Here is a 22,623-nt window from a genome sequence, read left to right as displayed (position 1 = left end):
TCAGCACCAGAGCTCATGGGTGGGAAGTAGCCACATGGACCCAAGTGTCAGCAGACACTCAGGCCACGATACAGAGGTCAGGCAGTGGTGAAGAGGTGGGCCAGAAGAGAGCCATGGAAGGAGGTGCAGCTGTTTGGTTCCACATCTGGCTGGGACTCATGGGTTGAGGTCCAGTCTCCAGTCTGCTGCTTAGGAGCTGTGGTCTTTTGTAGGCCATTTCACCATGTTGAAGTGTGGGGCCTCATAGTAACACACAGATGATTATACCTGTTCTGCTTGCAGGGTGCTGTGAGGACCGGGAGAGCATGCTTACACACATTTTCAGTTCTAGGTAGTGAATCTCATAGAGTTAAGTGCCTCACTTCTGTAGAAGTGTGATATACTATTGTTATTTTTAATAATAAACACATACATGTGAATTTAAACACTTTCTTCTAAATCTATAATTAACAGGAAAATCTAAACAGAACTGATTCACTCAGATATTGATGTTTCACTGTACTTTATGTTATCATAGTATATTAGAGCCGAAGGGGACCTTAATGCCCACTTCATCCATTTTCCAAACAAAGGAGCGGACTGAAGAAGATCAAACCTTTAGAAACAGAATTCCCCAATAAGTCCATGGTAGCAAAACAAAAACTTAGTTTTTATGAATCCCTTCTGAGACATTAAGACAGCTTTCTAAAATAGAAATTCAGCCCAAACTAAGCAAGGCCTTCCCTTCTCCAGCCTCGAAGGATGATACCTGAGGTGCATAAAGAGCCCTAGCTCTCTCAGCCTTGGTTGTCATTACCCTGATTTGCCCACACCCTCTCCTCTGCCGAATCTCAACTTAAAGAAGTGACCCATCACTTGGCATCATGGCGGGAGTTCAGGAGTTGGATTCAGGGCATTCTGCATCCCATTTCCAGCCATCCACCTTGCCATGTACCTTGCCCTCAAAGGCAGCAACTGTCTGCTGCTATTAGCAAGGCTTATTGTATCAATCAGGGACGTTCTGCCAGTATAAGAAGGGCACATCCCCATCACCCATTAGCAGTGACAACTCTAACGTGAGCAGACTGGGCCAGAGAGACAGATGCTATCCCCAGAACCCACCTCTGCACTTGCAGCTCCCGGCACTTACCTGGCAGGATGCCAGCTCAGCCAGCTGGTCCTGGTAGCCCTTGTGCTTGCCAGGTGAGCCAGCAGAAGCCCTCAGGGCCAAAGAGGCAGAATATCTGATGAGGATGGAGTCGGGTGAGCCATCGTAGCCACTAAGAGTGGATGATGGAATTGGACTGCATTTCCTTCTAGGCTTTTCTGGAATTGCAGGGTATCTCACTTCTTGTGTGGGAAGTTTTGTTTATCTTAAATATGCTGAATGCTAATAGTAAGGATTTTCCATTTGCAAGAAGTAATTTTTATTTTTAATTATAAAAGTAATTTATGCTTGATATGAAAAAGCTATAGCCATGCAGAAGTGTAAAAAGTGTTTAACTCCCAGAACCAGTAGTAAGTCATCAGTCAGGCTAATTGCTTTCCCCATCCCCTGAACAGATGACTGGCGCACCCATTAGCCACCTTTCTTGAAAGAGTGGTTAAGATTCTAAAAGTCACTCTGCTTATTTTAATGGTTCGAACAATTGGTAAAACTGAAGAGTGACATTTGTACTATTTTTTTCCTTCCTAAAAGTCCAAATTCAGATTGTATAGCCCAATTATAAACACACATGAAGAAGTTAAATTTCAGTTCTTAACAGAAATAACATACTATTTTTAGAGTAATACAAAAATTGCAGGAGACAGAAGAATAAAAAAAAATGTTAATAGCAGTCTGACTAAGATGACAGGACTTTGGGAGATTTTTTTTCTTTCAGTTTTTCTTCCTAGATTGGGGCATTGCATTTATATTAATTGTGTAATGAAAAAAAAAATTTTTTTTAAGAAAAGTGTTCCTGATAATTGACATGCCGTGTGATTAGATTCAAACCAAACAGCCCCAAACTGACACTTCAAAAGTTCACTGACTAAACAGCTTTTAAAAATTTACTGCTGTTTCCTTTTAGGCTACTTCTTTTTTCTGTTAGGAATTCCACTCAGAATTAAAATAAAGGAATAATTGTATTAAGTGGGAAAACTCAAAAAAAATCTTAAACACACTGAATGGGTTTATCGCCTCCAATATTTGTTGAGCAGCTGCCACAGGTGAGACACTGGGGGACCCGGATGAATGAACACCAGCCCGGCTCCCGAGGGCACACGCCAGAGGGCCTTCTAAGGGCTCTGAGATATGAAAGGCTGAGAGTCCAGAGAAGTAAGGAACCATTTCTGAATGATGAGGAATTCAGGAAAGCTTCATGTAGAGAGTCAAATTTGAGCTTACTCTTAGAAAATGTGTGGTACTTTTCATACTCAGATTGAAGGGTTTTTTTTTTAAGAGGCAAACAGGCACAGAGGTGCCAAGAACAGGACACATCACGAGAACAAGGAGTCCAGTTTGGCTGAAGCATACAGAGTGTGTGGAAGAGGGGACAGATAAGGCTGGCACAGAGCTGGGGGGACTTGACTGTCAGGCCACGAAGTTAGCGCTTGTAGAAGATGGGTGATCACCAGTCTTGAGCAGGAAATGTGATATAATCAGTGTCAGAACAATTCTGCTGGTCAAGCTGAGTGTCAGGTAGGTGGTAGTGTGAGAAGACAAGGATGGAAAGGTGAGTCCCAGCTGAGTGATAACCGGGCCCTGAGCTGGGCAGGTGACATCAGAAGGAAGACAGGTGTTAAAGTGAAGGTCACTCAGTCGTATTTGACTCTCTGCGACCCCATGGACTGTAGCCCACCAGGGTCCTCTGCCCATGGAATTCTCCAGGCAAGAATACTGGAGTGGGTTGCCATTCCCTTCTCCAGGGGATCTTCCTGACCCAGGGATCGAACCTGGGTCTTCTTCATTACCGGCTGAGCCACTAGAAATAGACCCAATGGATCAGGGGCCTAGGATTCAGCGAGACTGCTGCTCAAATCCCACTCTTCCTTGACATCCCTTAGTTCCTCTAAGCCTGTGGGTGTGGGAGTAGTGATGCCACGGGGTCGCTGCACGGTAGGCAGTTACTCTTGTACAGCATGGTTGCGCGCCTCTGGCTCGGTGAGTGCTCAGCACGTGTCCGCGTCACTGACGGCGCGGCCTGGAGCCGGAATCAGGACGCAAACAGGTGGCAGCTGGGATGAGTGAGTAACCAGGGCAACAGTACAGCAGCCGGGAACGTGGCGTCTGGAGGTAGAGACTGGACCGGACTGCTGACACTACTGCTTACCAGCTGTCATCCAGTACAAGCCACTTAACCCCTCTGTTTCATTAGCTGTAAGATGCATGGAGTGTTAGTATCAATATGCCCCCTCCCCAGGGAGCTGCTATGGAAATAAAGTGAGATAATACATGTAAATGTACCTGACACATTTTAAGAGCCCAGTAATTCTCAGTCATTGGGTCAGGGGTGGGGATGTGGAGTTGAATACATTTACCCCTTCCATCCCCAATGGCAGGATGTGCCAGCAGAGGTGGAGATACGCTGCAGGGGACGGAACATGAAGGACGGGCCTGGGAAGAACACACAAGGCTGGAGGTAGTCAGGAGTTTCTGGCACGGAGGTGGCTGTTGTAGCTCTCTGGGTAGATGAACCAAGGAGGAGTACATAATTTGGCCTAAGGAAACAATCAGACAAATCCAGAATATCGGACATTCTGTAAGACATCCATGGGGCTTCCCAGGCGGCTCAGTGGTAAAGAATCCGCCTGCAACGCAGGAGCCGTGGGTTTGATCCCTAAATGGGGAAGATCCCTGGAGTAGAAAATGGCAACCCACTCCGTATGACTGCCCAGGAAGGAGGCTGGGGGACTACAATCCCTGGGATTGAAAAAGAATTGGACATGACTTAGCATGGCAACAACAAAAGGCCCAGTAAAGGTGAAGAAGGTGGCCTCAGATGGGGGGTGCCTTCCCCTTGGCCCAGGTGTGAGGACTGAGGAGACGGGGTGGGGGGGGGGGGGGGGGGGGGGGGCTTCCTGTCAAGGAGCGCTGAGGTCAGGTCTTGCTAGTAAAGTGGCAGGTGTGAGGCAGTAAAGTGGGGAAATGTATCACAGCTGCCATCAGGCCTCCAACAGGGGAAGGAAGATGGTGGAGCTAAGACAAAGCGCTTGGTGCTGGGGGGGCCAGCTGGGGAGGGGAGCAAAAAGAGGGCTTCTCCAGGACTGCCTCCCTAAGGCACTAGGAATGATAGGGTAATGAGCAGTTCTGGAAACTAAACGGCCTCCCGTTCAGAACTTGGTGCTGGGCAAGGGCTACTCATCAAAGACTTACTCGTTAGGAAGTGCGGAAAACTTTTTGGGGTAAAAATGCCTGATCCTCGTTTCAATGCACACTCTACCCTGGGCTGCGGGCACATGGTGCGACAGTCCTTGGTGTATAAGGAAGTTTCGGTCCTTTCAAAATTACCAGCCACAGAATGGCCATGGCTCCAAGTGCCCTAGGTTCATGGGGCCGGTGGACTCTTTTCCAAAGGCGGTCAGAGGAAAACCGCCGCTTGAGCGGATCCCACGCCACGCCACCAGCAGAGGAGGCCGCCGGAAAGGACCACGAGCATGTTCTGGTTCTGCTTCTCAAGACCCTGCATTTGGCGATTTCAATTCGGCAGAGGGGTCAAGGGATCCCCCTCCCAGGTAAGGCTGAAGACGCCGCTCTGCGGGCCGCACGAGGAATACCGCTGGTGGAGCTGGGGGGTGGGAGCGGCCAAAACCTACAGGAGGACCTTCGTGATGACGCAGCCGTCCCTAGGGTCCCCCTCGGGCTCGTCTTTGAGCGGGGGGGCCGGGGCCAAGGCGCCCTCGCGCCGGCTCACTTCCCGCTGCCGCGCCTGCAGCGCCTCCCTCTCGGCCTGCAGCTCCCGGCGCGCCTGGGCCGCCGCGCGCTCCTCCTCCTGCAGCGCCCGCCGCCTGCGTTCCAGCGCGCGCTCGCCCTGCTCCACGGCCGCCTCGCGCCGCGCCAGCTCCCGCTCGCGCAGGCTGCCCCGCACGGCCAGCGCGCCCATCTGCTCGAGCAGGCGCGCCCAGTCGCCTTCGGCGGCCGCGACGGGGCCAGGCGCGGCGGGTGGCGAGCGGCGGGCGGCGCTCTCCGCCAGCTCCCGCCGGTGCGCGCTCCTCAGGTGCTTCCACAGCGCCGGGGTGCTCGCGTGCCAACCCGGGCCGCGGCCCACTTGCTCCCCGCACAGCCGACAGGTGGCCCAGGGGCCCGCCGCGTGGCCGGGGCGCGCGGGAGCCAGGTGGAAGTACCCCCAGGCCTCGGAGTACGGCGCCCCAAGGCGGCCCGCAGCCGCGTCCGGCCCGCCGGTCTCTTCCATGGTCACGGCCGGCTCTTCGCTCCTCATTCTTTAGGCAGCACCTGCACCGAGGGAGACAGGATTAAGACGACCGCAAAATTACATGTGCAACCGCTCCAACACACCACTTCTAGGACTAGATTTAACCTGTGAAGAAGCCATGCCTCGTTCTCGCTACTGATAAAATCCTGTAGTTTGGAGAGTCACTTGCATTTCTTTCTCAGTTCAGTTCAGTCGCTCAGTCGTGTCCGACTCTTTGTGACCCCATGGACTGCAGCATGCAGTCCATCACCAACTCCCGGAGCTTACTCAAACTCATGTCCATCCAGTCGGTGATGCCATCCAACCATCTCATCCTCTATCATCCCCTTCTCCTCCTGCCTTCAATCTTTCCCAGCACCAGGGTCTTTTCCAATGAGTCAGTTCTTTGCATCAGGTGGCCAAAGCTTCAGCATCAGTCCTTCCAATGAACACCCAGGATTGATTTCCTTTAGGATGGACTGGTTGGATCTCCTTGCAGTCCAAGAGACTCTCAAGAGTCTTCTCCAACACCACAGTTCAAAAGCATCAATTCTTCAGTGCTCTGCTTTCTTCATAGTCCACCTCTCACATCCATACATGACCACTGGAAAAACCACACCTTTGACTAGACAGGCCTTTGTTTGCAAAGTAATGTCTCTGCTTTTTAATATGCTGTCTAGGTTGGTCATAGCTTTTCTTCCAAGGAGCAAGTGCCCTTGAGAAATAACATCTTTCTCAGTATGCATGTTCATTTGTTTATTTCAGCATGTTAATTACTCAGAAAAAAAATGTTGAAGATGCCTAGGCCTTCTTTTCTTAACCAGGAGTCTTCGAAATTCACTGGATCCTTACCTAACAAGTACTGAGACTAAAATTGGGAAGACAAGCTTCCCATAAGTTTAAAAAGTGCTTTATATATATATATAACTTTTAACTAGTCTCTTTTATGCTCTTTAAAGGAAACTGACCTTCTTTTCCGAATAAAAGCAAGGCTCCCTTTTGAATTCTCGCAGTGTTATGGAAGGAAGGAAGTGATGGGGAAAAAGTTTTAGGAATGAAAATTTTGTTTCTTAGACGTTAAGTGCTAGGACTGAGCAGCTTTTTAAAAAGCTTTCAGAGAAAACTGTTTTCAAGATAAAAATATCTTTCTTTTTGTGATTTTAAAAACCACGTGCTTATAAGAATATTGTCCTAAGAGTCATTAAAATGTACATCTCATTTAGAAAACAGCAATATACAAGGCAGTTTTCTAAACTTTACCTTTAAATGAGGCGGTGGGCAGTCTCGGTCATTGCCTCAGGGTTTCCAGCCAACCCAAGTTCTCAGGTGGAAACACCGTAGTGTGACTTCTGAGATCTCAAGAACCATCAGCTGTGCTAGGAGTAAATTCAGAAGACAGGCAACCAGTAAAAGACATTCAATTAAACAGCCCTAAGTGTAGACACTAGAAATACTAGCCAGTGCTATGACCTTCTGCTGGTCATTTCCCAACCCTCTCATAGTTGCTCCAGTCATAAAACAAATAAAATTAGTTCTCCGTGCTGCGTATCCCAACTAAATGGCCCTCTCTCTATATTTGCAAGATAAAAAGCTTGGTCAGTTCCTTTAATTAAGGAAGAAAAAAATAATAGTGTTTGCTTGGTCCAACAAATAGTTGTAGTTAAAGGGGTCCAAACACAACACAGTGCCTCCCACTGCAAGGTCTTTTCTATTAAGAAAGCATTTCCCAGTGTGATGACCTATCAAATAAGGAGGGAGATAGAAAAGGTGACATTTCTTCTTTAAAAAAATAACTTCACAAAGGGTCAAATGTATGATTCTCAACAAATATGCTTTGGAAGTTTAAAAAATGATAATGAGAACAACTTGGAGCTCTCCTGAGAACCTATTTCATGGGGAAAATTCAGGCCAGGTTGGGAGAATACTGGCCAGTGAGATGGCCGGTGCTCCTTCTGCCAGGTTTTGAAGCAGCAGCAGTGGAGATGGTGAAGTTCCAGAATCTTTCATTAAAGGCAACTAGGGATGACTGAAGACAAAGATGAGAACAGAAAAAACAAGTTGATTAAAAAAAAATTTTTTTTTTTTTACTGAAGGATAATTGCTTTACAGAATTTTGTTGTTTTCTGGGCTTCCCTGGTGGCTCAGATGGAAAGGCATCTGCCTGTAATGCGGGAGACCTGGGTTGGGAAGATCCCCTGGAGAAGGAAATGGCAACCCACTCTAGTGCTCTTGCCTGGAAAATTCCATGGATGGATGAGCCTGGTAGGCTACAGTCCGTGGGGTCGCAAAGAGTTGGGCAAGACTGAGCAATTTCTCTGGCTCACTGGTCAAACCTCTACATGAATCAGCCATAGGTATACATATAGCCCCTCCCTTTTGAACCTCCCTCCCATCTGCCTCACCATCCCACCCCTCTAGGTTGATGCAGAACCCCTGTTTGAGTTTCCTGAGCCATACGGCAAATTCCCGTTGGTTATCTATTTTACATATGGTGATGTAAGTTTCCATGTTACTCTTTCCACACATCTCACCCTCTCCTCCCCTCTCCCCATGTCCATAAGTCTATTCTCTAGGTCTGTTTCTCCACTGCTGTCCTGTAAATAAATTCTTCAGTACCATTTTTCTAGATTCCATATATATGTGTTAGAATACAATATTTATCTTTCTCTTTCTGACTCACTTCACTCTGTATAATAGGTTCTAGGTTCATCAACCTCATCAGAATTGACTCAAAGGTGTTCCTTTTTGTGGCTGAGTAATATTCCATTGTGTATATGTACCACCACATCTTTATCCATTCACATGTAGATGGACATCTAGGTTGCTTCCATGTTCTAGCTGTTGTAAATAGTGCTGCAATGAACAATGGGATACATGTGTCTTTTTCAATTTTGGTTTCCTCAGGGTATATGCCTAGGAGTGGGATTGCTGGGTCATATGGTGGTTTTATTCCTAGTTTTTTAAGGAATCTCCATACTGTCTTTCATAGTGGCTGTATCAATTTACAGTCCCATCAACAGTGCAAGAGCGTTCCCTTTTCTCCACACCCTCTCTAGCATTTATTGTTTGTAGATTTTTTGATGATGGCCATTCTGACGGGTGTGAGGTGATATCTCATTGTGGTTTTCATCTGCATTTCTCTAATAATGAGCGACTGAGCATCTTTTCATGTGTTTGTTAGCCATCTGTATGTCTTCTATGGAGAAATGTCTGTTTAGGTCTTTTTCCCACTTTTTGATTGGGTTGTTTGTTTTCCTGGCATTGAGTTATATGAGCTGCTTGTATATTTTGGAAATTAATCCTTTGTCAGTTGTTTCTCTTGCTATTATTTTCTCCCATTCTGAGGGTTGTCTTTCCACCTTGCTTATAGTTTCCTTTGCTGTGCAAAAGCTTTTAAGTTTAGTCAGGTCCCACTTGTTTACTTTTGTTTTTATTTCCATTACTCTAGGAGGTGGGTCATAGAGGATCTTGCTTTGATTTATGGTATCAAGTGTTCTGCCTATGTTTTCCTCTTAGAGTTTTATAGTTTTTGGCCTTACATTTAGGCCTTTAATCCATTTTGAGTTTATCTTTGTGTATGATATTAGGAAGTGTTCTAATTTCATTCTTTTACATGTAGCTGTCCAGTTTTCCCAGCACCATTTATTGAAGAGGTTGTCTTTGCCCCATTGTATATTCTTGCCTCCTTTGTCAAAAATAAGATATGCATAGGCGTGTGGGTTTATCTGTGGGCATTCTATCTTGTTCCATTGGTCTATGTTTTTGTGTTCCATTGGTCTTCTGTTTTTGTGCCAGTACCATACTGTCTTGATGACTGTAGCTTTGTAGTATAACCTGAAGTCAGGAAGGTTGATTCCTTCAGCTCCATTCTTCTTTCTCAAGACTGCTTTGGCTATTCGGGGTCTTTTGTGTTTCCATATTAATTGTGAAATTTTTTGTTCTAGTTCTGTGAAAAATGCCACTGGTAATTTGATAGGGATCACATTGAATTTGTAGATTGCATTTGACAGTATAGTCATTTTCACAATATTGATTCTTCCTACCCAGGAATGCAGAATATCTCTCCATCTGTTTATGTCATCTTTGATTTCTTTCATTAGTGTCTTACAATTTTCTGTGTATAGTTCTTTTGTCTCTTTAGCTAAGTTTATTCCTAGATATTTCTTTTTGTTGCAATAGTGAATGGGATTGATTCCTTAATTTCTCTTTCTGATTTTTTATTGTAAGTATATAGAAATGCAAGTGATATCTGGTATTGATTTTGTATCCTGCAACTTTGCTAAATTCACTGATTAGTTCTAGTAATTTTCTGATACTATCTTTAGGGTTGTATCATGTCATCTGCAAACAGTGAGAGATTTACTTCTTCTTTTCTGATCTGGATTCCTTTTATTTCTTTTTCTTCTCTGCTTGCTATAGCTAGGACTTCCAGAACTATGTTGAATAATAGTGGTGAAAGTGGACACCCTTGTCTTGTTCCTGATCTTAGGGGAAATGCTTTCAATTTTTCACCATTGAGAATAATGTTTGCTGTAGGCTTATCATATATGGCCTTTACTGTGTTGAGGTAGGGTCCTTCTATGCCCATTTTTTGAAGAATTTTAATCATAAATAGGTGCTGAATTTTGTTAAAGGCTTTTTCTGCATCTATTGAGATTGTCATATGGTTTTTATTTTTCAATTTGTTAATATGGTATATCCTATTGATTTATTTGCATATATTAAAGAATCCTTGCATCCTGGAATAAACCCAACTTGATCACAGTGTATGAGCTTTTTGATGTGTTGCTGAAATCTGTTTGCTAAAATTTTGTTAAGAATTTTTGCATCTATGTTCATCAGTGATATTGGCCTGTAGTTTTCTTTTTTTGTGTTGTCTTTGTCTGGTTTTGGTATCAGGGTGGCCTCATGGAATGAGTTCGGAAGTGTTCCTTCCTCTGCAATTTTTTGAAAGAGTTTTAGAAGGATGGCTTCTAAAACTTCTCCTGTGAAGCCATCTGGTCCTGGGCTTTTATTTTTTGAGAGATTTTTGATCACAGCTTCAATTTCAGTGCTTGTAATTGGGTTGTTCATAATTTCTATTTCTTCCTGGTTCAATCTTGGAAGATTGAACTTTTCTAAGAATCAGTCCATTTCTTCCAGGTTATCCATTTTATTGCCATATAGTTGTTTATAATAGTCTCTTATAATCCTTTGTATTTCTGCACTGTCTGTTGTAACCTCTCCTTTTTCATTTCTAATTTTGTTGATTTGATTCTTCTCTCTTTTTTCCTTGATGAGTCTGGCTAAAGGTTTGTCAATTTTGTTTATCTTCTCAAAGAACCAGCTGTTAGTTTTATTAATCTTTACTATTGTTTCTTTCATTTCTTTTTCATTTATTCCTGCTTGGATCTTTATGATTTCTTTCCTTCTACTAATTTTTGGGCTTTTTTGTTTTCTTTCTCCAGTTGCTTTAGGTGTAAAGTTAGGTTGTCTATTCGATGTTTTTCTTGTTTCTTGAGGTAGGATTGTATTGCCATAAACTTTCCTCTTAGGACTGCTTTTGCTACATCCCATAGGTTTTGGGTTGTTGTGTTTTCATTGTCATTTGTTTCTAGAAAATTTTTGATTTCCCTTTTGATTTCTTCAGTAACCCGTTGGTTATTTAGAAATGTGTCGTTTAATCTCATGTGTTTGTGTTTCTTATACTTATTTTCTTGTAATTGATATCTAGTCTCATAGTGTTGTGGTTGGAGAAGATGCCTGACATGATTTCAATTTTCTTAAGTTTACTGAGGCTTGATTTGTGACCCAAGATGTGGTCTATCCTGGAGAATGTTCCATGTGCACTTGAGAAGGTGCATTCTGCATTTAGATGGGATGTCCTGAAGACATCAATGAGATCCATCTCATTAATGTATCATTCAAGACTTGCGTTTCCTTATTAATTTTCTGTTTTGATGATCTGTCCATTGCTGTGAGTGGGGTGTTAAAGTCTCCTATTATTATTGTGTTACTGTCAATTTCTCCTTTTATGTTTGTTAGTGTTTGTCTTATGTATTGAGGTGCTCCTATGTTGGGTGCATAGATATTTACAATTGTTATGTCTTCCTCTTGGATTGATCCCTGATCATTATGTAATGTCCTTCCTTATCTCTTGTAACTTCTTTATTTTAAGGTCTATTTTTTCTGATATGAGGATTGCTACTCCAGCTTTGTTTTTCTTCATATTTGCATGGAATATAGTTTTCCATCCTCTCACTTTCAGTCTATATGTGTCTTGAGGTCTGAAGTGGGTTTCTTGAACACAGCATATATATGGGTCTTGTTTTTGTATCCATTCAGCCAGTCTGTGTCTTTTGGTTGGAGCATTTAATCCATTTAAAGTAATTATTGATATATATGTTCCTATTGCCATTTTCTTAATTGTTTGGGGTTGATTTTGTAGATCTTTTTTCTTCTCTTGTATTTCTTGACTATATAAGTCCATTTAACATTTGTTGTAAAGCTGGTTTGGTGGTACTGAATTCTCTTAACTTTTGCTTATCTGGAAAGCTTTTTATTTCTCCATCAATTTTGAATGAGATCCTTGCCAGGTACAGTAATCATAGTTGTAGATTTCCCCCTTTCAGTACTTTACATATATCCTTCCATTCCCTTCTGGCCTGCAGAATGTCTGCTGAAAGATCAACTGTTAAGCATATGGGGTTTCCCTTGTATGTCACTTGTTACTTCTCCCTTGCTGCTTTTAATATTCTTTCTTTGTGTTTAGTCTTTATTAGTTTGGTTAGTATGTGTCTTGGCATGTTTCTCCTTGGGTTTATCCTATATGGGACTCTGTGCCTCTTGGATTTGATTGATTGGATTTCATTCTTTTTACTTTATTCTGCTCTTCAGAAGTTATTTCCACCATTTTATCTTCCACTTCACTAATTTGTTCTTCTGCTTCAGATATTCTGCTATTGATTCCTTCTAGAGTATTTTTAATTTCATTAATTGTGTTGTCTCTGCATGTTTATTCTTTAATTCTTCTAGGTCTTTGTTAATTAATTCTTGCATTTTCTCCATTTTGTTTTCAAGGTTTTTGATCATCTTTACTATCATTATCTGAATTCTCTTTCAGGTAGTTTGACTATTTCCTCTTCATTTATTTGGACTTCTGTGTTTCTAGTTTGTTCCTTCATTTGCCTAGTGTTTCTCTGCCTTTTCATTATTTTTTTTTTTTTAACTTATTACGTTTGAGGTCTCTTTTTCCCAGGCTTCGAGTTGAATTCTTTCTTCCTTTTGGTTTCTGCCCTCCTAAGGTTGGTCCAGTGGTTTGTGTAAGCTTCCTATAGGGTGAGATTTGTGCTGAGTTTTTGTTTGTTGTTTTTCCTCTGATGGGCAAGGCTGAGTGAGGGGGTAATCCTGTCTGCTGGTGATCTGGTTTGTATTTTTTTTTGTTGTTTAGATGAGGTGTCCTGCACAGGGTGCTACGGGTGGGTGGGTGATGCTGGGTCTTATATTCAAGTGGCTTCCTTTGTGAGTTCTCACTATTTGGAGAAGGAAATGGCAACCCACTCCAGTGTTTTTGCCCGGAGAATCCCAGGGACAGAGAGGCCTGGGGGCTGCCGTCTATGGGGTCTCACAGAGTCGGACACGACTGATGCGACTTAGCAGCAGGAGCAGCAGGGTTAGTTCTCTGATAGTCTAGGGTCTTGGAGGCAGTGCCCCCACTCCAAAGGCTCGGGGCTTGAGCTCCGGATCTGATCCCACAGCTGCTTGGCTTCCTGCCTCAGCTGTCCCAGCTCATTCATCCTTGAACTTCCTCACATCAGAAACTAACAAATGAAAGCCCTGGAGGGAGCTGGGGCCCGCATGGACCTGGGGTGTGGAGGTCGGCTGGGCGCTCAGCAGCCCCGGGGCACAGCCGGCATGCAGAGCATGCGCACTGCGGAGGCCAGCACCATGGCGTCCCCGACCACAGCCAGGCCGCGCCCCCAGCAATCAACTCCGGGCGCCACAGGTTGCTTTAATAACAGTATTTAGCGAAGCTTTCAATTCAGTTGCTTGTTACAGATGTAGTATAGTTTTCTAAGTCTCATTTGTTTTTTTCCCCACCAAATAATTCCTCTGAGATTAGGCAGGATATTTAACATTATCTCTTGACTCAACAAAAACCAAAACCAAATTTACCAGAATCATCAAAAAACCTAAGTACCAGGCCTCTTTTAACAAGAGAAATATCTATTCACATATCTTCTGATATAATAGGCATTGATTTGAATAGGACAATTAGTATAAAAAGTCTTAAGAAATTAAAGGCTAAATTTCCCTCAAGAGATTTACTAAACCACTAAACCCCCAAAGCTGAAGCAGTGGGATGAGAAGGGAAGTTATAGACCCCCTTCAAGAGTAACATTTTTAATGTCAGTAAACATGATGTTTAGTAAACAGAGCCAGATTTTAGTTTTAGAGGTTTTTTTGGTTTGTTTTTTTTTTTGTAATCTAACTTTACCTAAATTTTTTTTCTACATTTCTTTTTTTAGAATTCCATTTCTTCTAAATTAGAATCTTATCTTTCCAGAGTACACCACCTTTTTTTACTACTAGAAATGCATAAAAGTGGAGATAATAGAAAATAGTAGTACTATGAGTCCCTGGTGGCTTAGCTGGTAAAGAATCTGCCTGCAAGGCAGGAGACCTAGGTTTGATCCCTGGGTTGGGAAGATCCCCTGAAGAAGGGAAAGGCTACTCACTCCAGTATTCTGGCCTGGAGAATTCCATGGACTATACAGTCCATGGGGTCACAAAGAGTCGGACACGACTGAGTGACTTTCACCATGAGTCCCTATATTTACTTTATAGATCAAGAGGTTTAAAGTTTTTGTATAGTATCAAGACTATTGCTTTGCATTCTTGAGATTGCATGCTTTTGTGAGATAGGGGTTGAAAATGGTACGTAAGCTTCAGATTCTCATACCTGTGCCGAAGTCTGAGAGTTATTATTACTGATGTGCCCCTGCAAGTGCCGGAGGTGGCCAATTACTGTCACGCTTTATCTCCCTACAAGATGTCTCTGGGTTTCTTCCAAATCTGGGGTGCCCAGAGGAGTGCCACATGCAGGAGTGCCGTCAGTTCTAAGATGCAAAGTGGAAACAGGGGTCAGAAGCACTGATTTTGATGACTTAACCCTCTGGATTTAGTGGAGTGCTTATCTGAGCCAGGGACAAGCAAAACCACAAGTGTCGGCCAGCACAGCGCTGCCCCTCCGAGGGCGGCAGAGGGGCCTCCTCTGCCTCTGCAGGCCTTCGCTCTCGGAGGTCTCAGCCGGTGGCAGGCAGCATGGTTCGGAACTGCCTCACCTTCTCATCCTCCGACAACAGCTACGTTCCCTCTCCAAAGGGTCTTCTTTTAACACTCAGTCTCTAAAGAGTGACCAGCAGTAACTGTGGCCACCAAACATTCCTAGGAGAGCCTTCCTAGCTCTGCCATGCCAGCCCTGGGCTCATTTCAACCATCCCTACAGGGCAGAGGGAGAGATACTCCCATCAGCTGGGCTCGGAAGAGAAGTCTTAGAATCTTCAGCCACAACTGTAATACACCAAGAGCTCTTACAAGCTGGGAAGAAACAGACAAGCCAGCTGAAAAATGGGCCAGAGATGTGAGTGACTCTAGAGCAAAATCAGATGGCCAGGAAATTTGTGAAAAGATGCACAACGTCACTTATATTAAGTCTGTTGTTAGATCCCTCACACTAACACAAATGAAGAGGTGTGTCAGCCAAAGCTGGAAGAGAGGCTGAGAAAAGAGCATACTCATGCGCTCCTAGTGGAGATGGGAAGGCTTTTAGGAAGAGCAGTCTGCAATTTCTGTTAATTAAAAACACATATAATCAGGGATCCAACTCCTGGGAATCTGTTCTGTATAACTAAAAAGGACCAATATGTAAAGTAATATGTATTAGGAGTTTGTCAGAGTTGTTTAGAATGGCTAAAGACTGGAATCAAAGGAATGCCTATCGGCAGGAGAATGGCTGGGTAAATAATGTATAGTCACCCTGGGGAATATTATGCCACCATTAAAAAGACTGGATTGGAGCTCTGCCAAAGAGATTTCTGGAATAATGTTTCAGGAAGAAAAGCAAGATGCAGAAAAATGTGTACAATATGATCTTGTATTAAATAATAAGTAGATCTGTATAGGGTACACAGATTAAAGATTTCTCATATATATATAAAGAAAAATAAGGAGACACACAATGGGTTGAGGGGGTAGCAGCTGATGTGAAAGGAGAAGGGGAAGAAGTAAAGACAAGGGCGCTCAGGAAGCGTGCAGGTGGTCATGTGTCCATTTAGGCAGAGTTATGTATACGGCAGAGTCTATATTTATATTTATGTATAAATAATAATTGTATAAAACAGTCCTCAAGCATGTGAGTCAGGCAGGCCTAGGTAGCCTTAACTCTGCAGGCTGGAGGAGACAGTCCCATGGGGTATAGTATGCTGCCATCTGGCCCTGGAGGGGTCCCAGTGTGTGAGCTAGCTTCAAGCGGGTAGTTCGATGTCCCCTGCCTGGGCAAAAGGAGATTCTTTTATCCAGAGAGTGGGGGGGGGTTGCCATGGGAGGGCACCCACCTCACTCGTCTCCCCGGCAGAGGGCAGGCACTCAGGGGACACTGCATTAAACAAAATGAGCCTGATCTTATGCTTCTTAGTCCCAGCTCATGTGAGTCCTCCATCTCCCCATCTGTCAGGGGAAATGGTGAGATTAGTTGCCCCTAATAAACAGGTGGCTGAAATCAGATAATGCAAGTGATGTCACTACTGGACTCCCCAGTGCTCGTTATCATTTCCAAGTATAAACAAAAGGAAGCTCCCAGTATTTACTGCTCACACATGCTCACCTGAAGATCTTAATGGCTAAAAGGCAGTGCTGTTTTTCTCTTTTAACATTTTGTATACAATAGAGGAGGTAGTTTAAGTAAGAAGAATTCTGAGGATTTTTTTTTTTAAATACAAAAGGCAAATTAAAAATAATCATAGATCCATTTCCCCATCATCAACCAAATTTATTTTCAGTTCCTCAGTTGATCTTCCTGCAAAATAGGAAAGTAGAAGATAAGATAGAAAAGTAGAAGATAATATAGCAAGGTAGAAGATAATATAGGAAGGCCTAGTTCACAGGAGTCCTGTGATATGCATTTCGTCCTTACTGATTACCCCCCAAAACCAAATATCTATTAACTGATATGGTTAGGTAAAAAGAAGAAAATGAAAATTTAAAAGTTCTCTTCATTTTTCCTAAACAATTTTCCTAAACAATTTTTCCTAAACAATTTTCCTAAACAATTTTTCCTAAACAATTTTCCTAAACAATTTTTCCTAAACTATCAGAAATATGCCAGTGACAGTAATTATTTGACTTAGGTCCATTGACTTAGGTCCACTACATCCACTCTTTCATTCAAACTCTTCTTGTGTACCTGCTCAGGGCCAGGCATGTGCTTGCCACCCAGGATGCCAAGAGGAGAGCCACATATTCCCTGCCCTCCAGAAGCCTGCCATCTGCTGAGGAGAGATGCTTCAACATGCTAATGCCCATGATAAAGGTCAGAGCAGTGTTCACTCATGAGGACTGGGGAGGGGTGGGTTTGGGACCCTAACACAAACGTTCATGCAGACACCCCTGCTTAAACATCCTTTCCCTACCTTGCCCAGGGTACAACAGTTACTAAAACACATCACCAGAGAGCTGAATCTAAAAAATAAAGCTGCAGTTCTTTAGTTGTATAATCTGGCTTCCAAGCTCATATTTTAAATAAAATTTCTTCAAGCTAAATAAAAGCTCTGCTAGCATGAAATTAACAGTGGAAATTTTTGAATCCAATTTCAGGCAGGAAAAAAAAAAACTGGAAAAAAGAGTAGACTTTAGTTATTTTATGAAAAAGGAAAAAGTAGTGTTGGTGGTATGATGCTTCTGAATTCTCCTTTGACGAGTTTTCATTCTATTATCTATTAATTGGAAGGGGTGATGTCTAAGCTGGTGGAAGATAAGACATTTGTGTTAATTACCTCTGCATTTGATGGTCTCTGAAGAAGTTGTATTCTTTTAATAACTTATGAGATTAAAACCCAGATTTCTCAGTATGATCTCCCAGAATACCAATATAGAGAATAAGGGAAGAGATCAGAACCTGGATGAATAGTTTGTGTAAATAATGGTGTAAATACACCATGAATGACTATAACATTGAGAATCATCCCGTAAGCCACCCATGTTAATTTTATTATTTTATACTTAAGCTTTACACATACAAAATATCAGGCAAGCCAAAGGCCAAAGAACCAGGCAATGTTCTCAAAAGGAAATAACAGATGAATTAAAGCTCTGCTTGTCCATCCAGGGTTAATCACTTTAGGTGGATTAATCCAGCAGAGTTATAAACAAGTATGTGTAGGTTGAGCCTGGCTGGATCTTAAGTGAGAAATTCACTCTAATGTGAAAGCCACACAGACTTGTGTGGAAACACTAAAAACATTTTTATCCACCAGTAACTTTAATCAAAGCAGAATATAACAATTAATACAAATAATTACCTGTGACAACTGACGTATCAAGGAGACCACAATTCATCTGTTACCTGTCCATCTCTGTTGAAATATTAATTTACTACCATGTATTAATCTATTTATAAACATATCCAGACAATTAGAAAAATTAGGCTGTAGTCAGCAGGCTGAAGGCTTAAATGAATTAAAAATGCTTCCAAACTATAAAGGATGGATACATTGGTTATGGAATTAAGTGAAAAAGTTTAGAAAAATGTTACACATGGAGTGTAAAAACTGTACGGACCCACAACTAATTAACTGGTATACAGAGATATTGTCTAAATGTCATAAACGAAAATCTGAGATACCTCTACCATTAGCTAAAAGGCTAAGCAACCCTATTAACGCGTTTTTTAAATAAAAATCTTCCCTAAAGTGGACCTTCATTTCAGGCCTACATTACTTTATTTAATACATTTGTTCCTAAAAAGAAGGGTGCTGATCCATTTTAATCTTGTAAAATGCATAATTTAAATGAATTAGAGGGATGTTAATGCTGTCCTACTTTCAAGATCTTTGTAACACAGAAAGATTTTAATTACCTGGTTTTGGCTCCTGACTTTTACATACTTTATTGTATACTTTTTCATTGTCAGTTGCCTCAAGCTATTTTTAGTCCAAAAAAGTATACAAACAATTACATTAATGAAAAGTGCACCAAATGATTACCCTAATTATGGCAATTTATCAAGCTAATTTCTACAACAGTTTCTCTTAAAAACCATTATCTTTGTAGTCTTGGCTAATTAGAAGTTCTCATGGTGTCAGGTACTTATTTTTTTCTTTCAAGGAGGGAAAAATAACTTTGGTAAACTTCGAGCATTAGGTTACCGTAAGTGATTAGAGCAAACTGCTCCTGTCTGTTCCGAAAGATCAGAAAATCCCTTTGTTTGAGCACGGGGTCTTTGTCTGAGCATCTGGCTTGCATTCAGTTTCTCGCCAAATTGGGAAGAAAGTCTCAATTAGAGAAAGGGCCCACTTTTTGTCCTGACTACAATTAGGCAACTTTAATGAGGGAAGAGCACATTATTTTCGATATTCCTAAATAACTTTTTTCTGGACGAGAGATGGCAGAGACGGAGCAAAACGAGGTGCACAAAGAAACTGCAGGAGGCCTCAACGCAGAATCCCGGGTCCAGACGCATCTTTCACGATAAGGACGACCCGACCACGGCGGAGGGCATGCGGGCCCCTGGCGCGCCCGGTGTCCGAGCGCCGGCGGCCCCCCGGGCCCGGGGTCGGCCCCCAGCTCACTTCTCCAGCCGGCAGGCCCGGGGGAGCCCCCCGCCTCGCCCCCGCCGCGGGAGTCCCCAGTCTCCCCGTGGGCGCGCGCCGCGGCCATCTCGCCGCCCACACTCACCCCGTCACCTCGGAAGCGGGCGATGGGCCGGGAGTCCGGGTGGCAGAGCCCCTCCGGGCCCCTCGCAGACGTGTCGTCCTGGGCGGAAAGCTCGCGCGTCCCCCTTAAAGACACAGCGCTCTCGGGAGCCTGGCTGGGAAGGGGCGTGGGGGAGGACCTGTTGTTGGAAGGGCTGGGAAACCACTCCCAGACCGTCCGAGTCCACCAGCGGCAGACTTGCATTTGCCCAGGTTTAAAAAGGATGTAGTAGGTCAGTGATTTTTTTACAAGTATAATTACACTTTTATATCTTTATATTCATCTTCCAAGACCTCGGTTCCTGGGCTTGAGTCTCTGAGTGTAATTTTCATCCTTTCAGGTTCAAGGTGTGTGAAGCCACAAGATGTCAGAAGAAACGCCCTGAACTAAAGTCTGGACAGATAAAGGTAGGGCTCACGGGTGTTCACGAAAACCTAGTAATGTAAAAAAAATTAAAAAAAAAAAAAAGAGAGAGAAAACCTAGTAATGTTAGCGTGGTGTGTCAGTCAGTTTTTGGTGGATTGTGCTGAGGTAACAAACAACCCCTACAGCTCAGTGATTTACAAAAACAAAGATCCGTTTCTCAATCGAGTTACATCTGCTGCAGGCGGCTTTGGCTCGGCTCCACCCCTGTTTTGGCTTCCAGGCTCCAGGTTGAAAGATCAGCTTGTGGGGGGACATGCTGATGGTATGCTGGAAACCACCTTGAGGGAGGAGTCGTCCTAATTTGTGGTGTTTGCTATTTCCATGATGTAAATACTCACAACCACAAAGGACTTCGGGCGGGTTACTAATGGTTGAACAAGTGGCTTGCCAAGTTTCTGGAAGTGTAACAATCGGCTCTTATAAACCACTGGCGCGTGCTGCTCCTAAAACAAAACAGTTCACATTCCACATACCTAAGTTCCGCTGGCTTCAGTTCTACTCACTTTCTGTCGACCAAAGCAAGTTAACTTGACAAAGCCTGTCAGTGGGACCAGAATGTATATTCCTCTTATAAAGAAGACTTGCCTGTCACATGACAGTGGGCAGCGATTGTATCATCCTTTTAAGAGAAGTTGAGTAAATAACTAACTCTGAATATTCATTGGAAGGACTGTTGCTGAAGCTTCAATACCTTGGCCACCTAATGTGAAGAGCCAGCTTATTGGAAAAGACTCTGATGCTGGGAAAGATTGAGGGCAAGAGGGTGAGGGGGCGGCAGAGGATGAGACAGTTAGGTGGCATCACCAACTCAATGGACAGGAATTTGACCCCCAACTCTAGGAAATAGTGGAGGACAGAGGAGCCTGGTGTGCTGCAGTCCATGGGGTCACACAAAGTCAGACACAACTTAGCAACTCAACTACAACAAATAACTGGTTACAATAATAGAATCCATTTTACATACTTTGGTTCAAGTAATTTTTTTAAACCTCATTATTTCCGTAAACCAGAGTTTATTAACAATCCATTAATAGGATTTCTCCTTACCATTCCAAGAATGGTGTCAGAAGAAGAAACTGGTTGGATGTCTTCAAGGGGATAATTTGCAAGGTGAAGATTAGCTATTAGGTTACTACTTTTCTCCCAAAAGATGGCCATACTTACCACTGTGGACATCTGATTAAAATAATAATTGCTGGTATAAGTGAATCAGATCAAAGGTTATCTCTTATTCATCATTTAATTAATTAATTACAAAATTTAATTACAAAGCTTATTGTACCTGATGATCCTTTTAACAAGAGATCTTATCACTTTGTGTACCTTAAAAATCCATTTGACCATATAGTGAGACACATGGTATTTTTGTTAGTTCTAGTTAGTGCTATTTAGACAACATTCCTGCCCTCAAGAAGATTTTACTCCAGTGAGACAGACAAATGAACTCCAGGAAGAAAGTGAAAAATATTGTAAGAGGAGACCTTCCTGTGCCACACTAAACTGAGAACAACTACATCTTCTTGAAAGTGGCAACATTTAACCAAGACCTGAAAAAGAGCAGAATTTAGTCTCCTGGAATTATGTTTATTTTACTCACAAGATGTATTTGGATATATTTTTTTAAGTTCAGAGGAAAGAAACCTGTCTTTTCTGTGTCCAGATCCACAAGCAACAGACTTGTGCTGCCCAGGTTTAAAAATGACACAGTAGTTTAGTGACTGTTCCCAGCATCAGAGTCTTTTCCAGTGAGTCAGCCCTTCACATCAGGTGGCCAAAGTATTGGAGCTTCAGCAACAGTCCTTCCAATGAATATTCAGGGTTAGTTTTTAATTAAATGTTTAAACTTTCTAATAATCTGAAATCTCTTCTGGTTTTAAAGTTTAAATCAAATTATAAAATATATGTCCCTTGCCCCATACTCTTTGTTCAAATTTCAGCAAGAAAAACACTCTTTAGTTCTTATTTTGGTGGTAGCAGTTTCCCTGACTTTAATCATGCTGTTAACAATAAACAGATACGATCTCGTTTCTGTCCGCTGCCCTGAAAGTTGGCAAAGCACGAGGACTTCCATTGATAATGCAGAATATTAACTCTCTAGATTCTTGCCAGAGATTATAACTTTCAAATCTGCTAGTTAATCCTTATCAAAAGTCCAGTTTGAGAAAATTACTTATGGATGTTGCTTTAAAGACTTGAAATTATAGAGCTGTGGACCTGAACCACACTCTTTGGATGCATCCTTCCTTTATGTGCTTTTGGCCTCTAGCTTTCTTTTCTTAGATGTTTTTGTCTGGTTTTGGTGTCAGAGTAATGCAGTCTTACAAATGAATTGAGAAATACTCCTTCCTGTTTCATATTTTTGAAGATTTTGTGAATAATTGGTATTCTTCTTTAAATGCTTCTTGGAATTTAACAAAGAAGCCATTTAGCCTGAGTTTTTCTTTAAGGGTAGTGTTTTAAATGACTAATTCCATTTCTTCACTGATTGTAGGCCTTTTAGATTGTCAGTTCATTCTTGAGGAAGTTGTGGTAGTTTGTGTCTTTCTAGGAATTTGTCTATTTCATTCAAGTTATCTAATGTGATGATGTACAGTTGTACATAGTATTTCTTTTTAATTTCTGTAAGGTTGGAAATGCCAGGCTGGATGAAGCACGATCTGGAATCAAGATTGCTGAGAGAAATATCAATAACCTCAGATATGCAGTTAACACCACCCTTATGGCAGAAAGTGAAGAAGAACTAAGAGCCTCTTGATGAAAGTGAAAGAGGAGAATGAAAAAGTTGGTTTAAAGCTCAGCATTCAGAAAACTAAGATCGTGGCATCCGATCCCATCACTTCCTGGAAAATAGATGGGGAAACAATGGAAACAGGGA

General features: G+C 42.6%; 1 protein-coding gene and 1 non-coding gene across 6 annotated transcripts; both read right to left on the bottom strand.

Annotated features, from left to right (window-relative positions):
* Positions 1–489: 489 nt before the first annotated feature.
* Positions 490–19,518, bottom strand: ZBED3 (zinc finger BED-type containing 3). 5 transcript variants are annotated; one of them, XM_043920678.1, is made up of 5 exons: positions 19,305–19,518; positions 17,930–17,983; positions 14,314–14,470; positions 6,633–6,748; positions 490–5,413 (listed from the first exon to the last, which is right to left on the bottom strand). In XM_043920678.1, exon 5 carries the CDS (start codon positions 5,397–5,399, stop codon positions 4,773–4,775), a length of 627 nt encoding a protein of 208 aa, XP_043776613.1. In that variant the 5' UTR covers positions 5,400–5,413; positions 6,633–6,748; positions 14,314–14,470; positions 17,930–17,983; positions 19,305–19,518; the 3' UTR covers positions 490–4,772. The 5 variants fall into 5 exon arrangements, with proteins under 5 accessions (XP_043776613.1, XP_043776611.1, XP_043776614.1 ...); XM_043920676.1 differs by lacking the exon at positions 17,930–17,983; XM_043920679.1 differs by lacking the exon at positions 17,930–17,983 and having other exon boundaries at positions 6,633–6,743.
* On the bottom strand, positions 14,573–14,709 carry LOC122706061. The gene has a single exon (XR_006344312.1). It is a non-coding gene; the product is annotated as a small nucleolar RNA SNORA47 (small nucleolar RNA).
* Positions 19,519–22,623: the final 3,105 nt, after the last annotated feature.

Source organism: Cervus elaphus, chromosome 12, assembly GCF_910594005.1.
Source record: "Cervus elaphus chromosome 12, mCerEla1.1, whole genome shotgun sequence".
In the NCBI taxonomy this organism is placed as follows: Eukaryota; Metazoa; Chordata; class Mammalia; order Artiodactyla; family Cervidae; genus Cervus; species Cervus elaphus.
The sequence above is the reverse complement of the archived record's forward strand: the minus strand, read 5'-3'. Positions and strand labels throughout refer to the sequence as shown.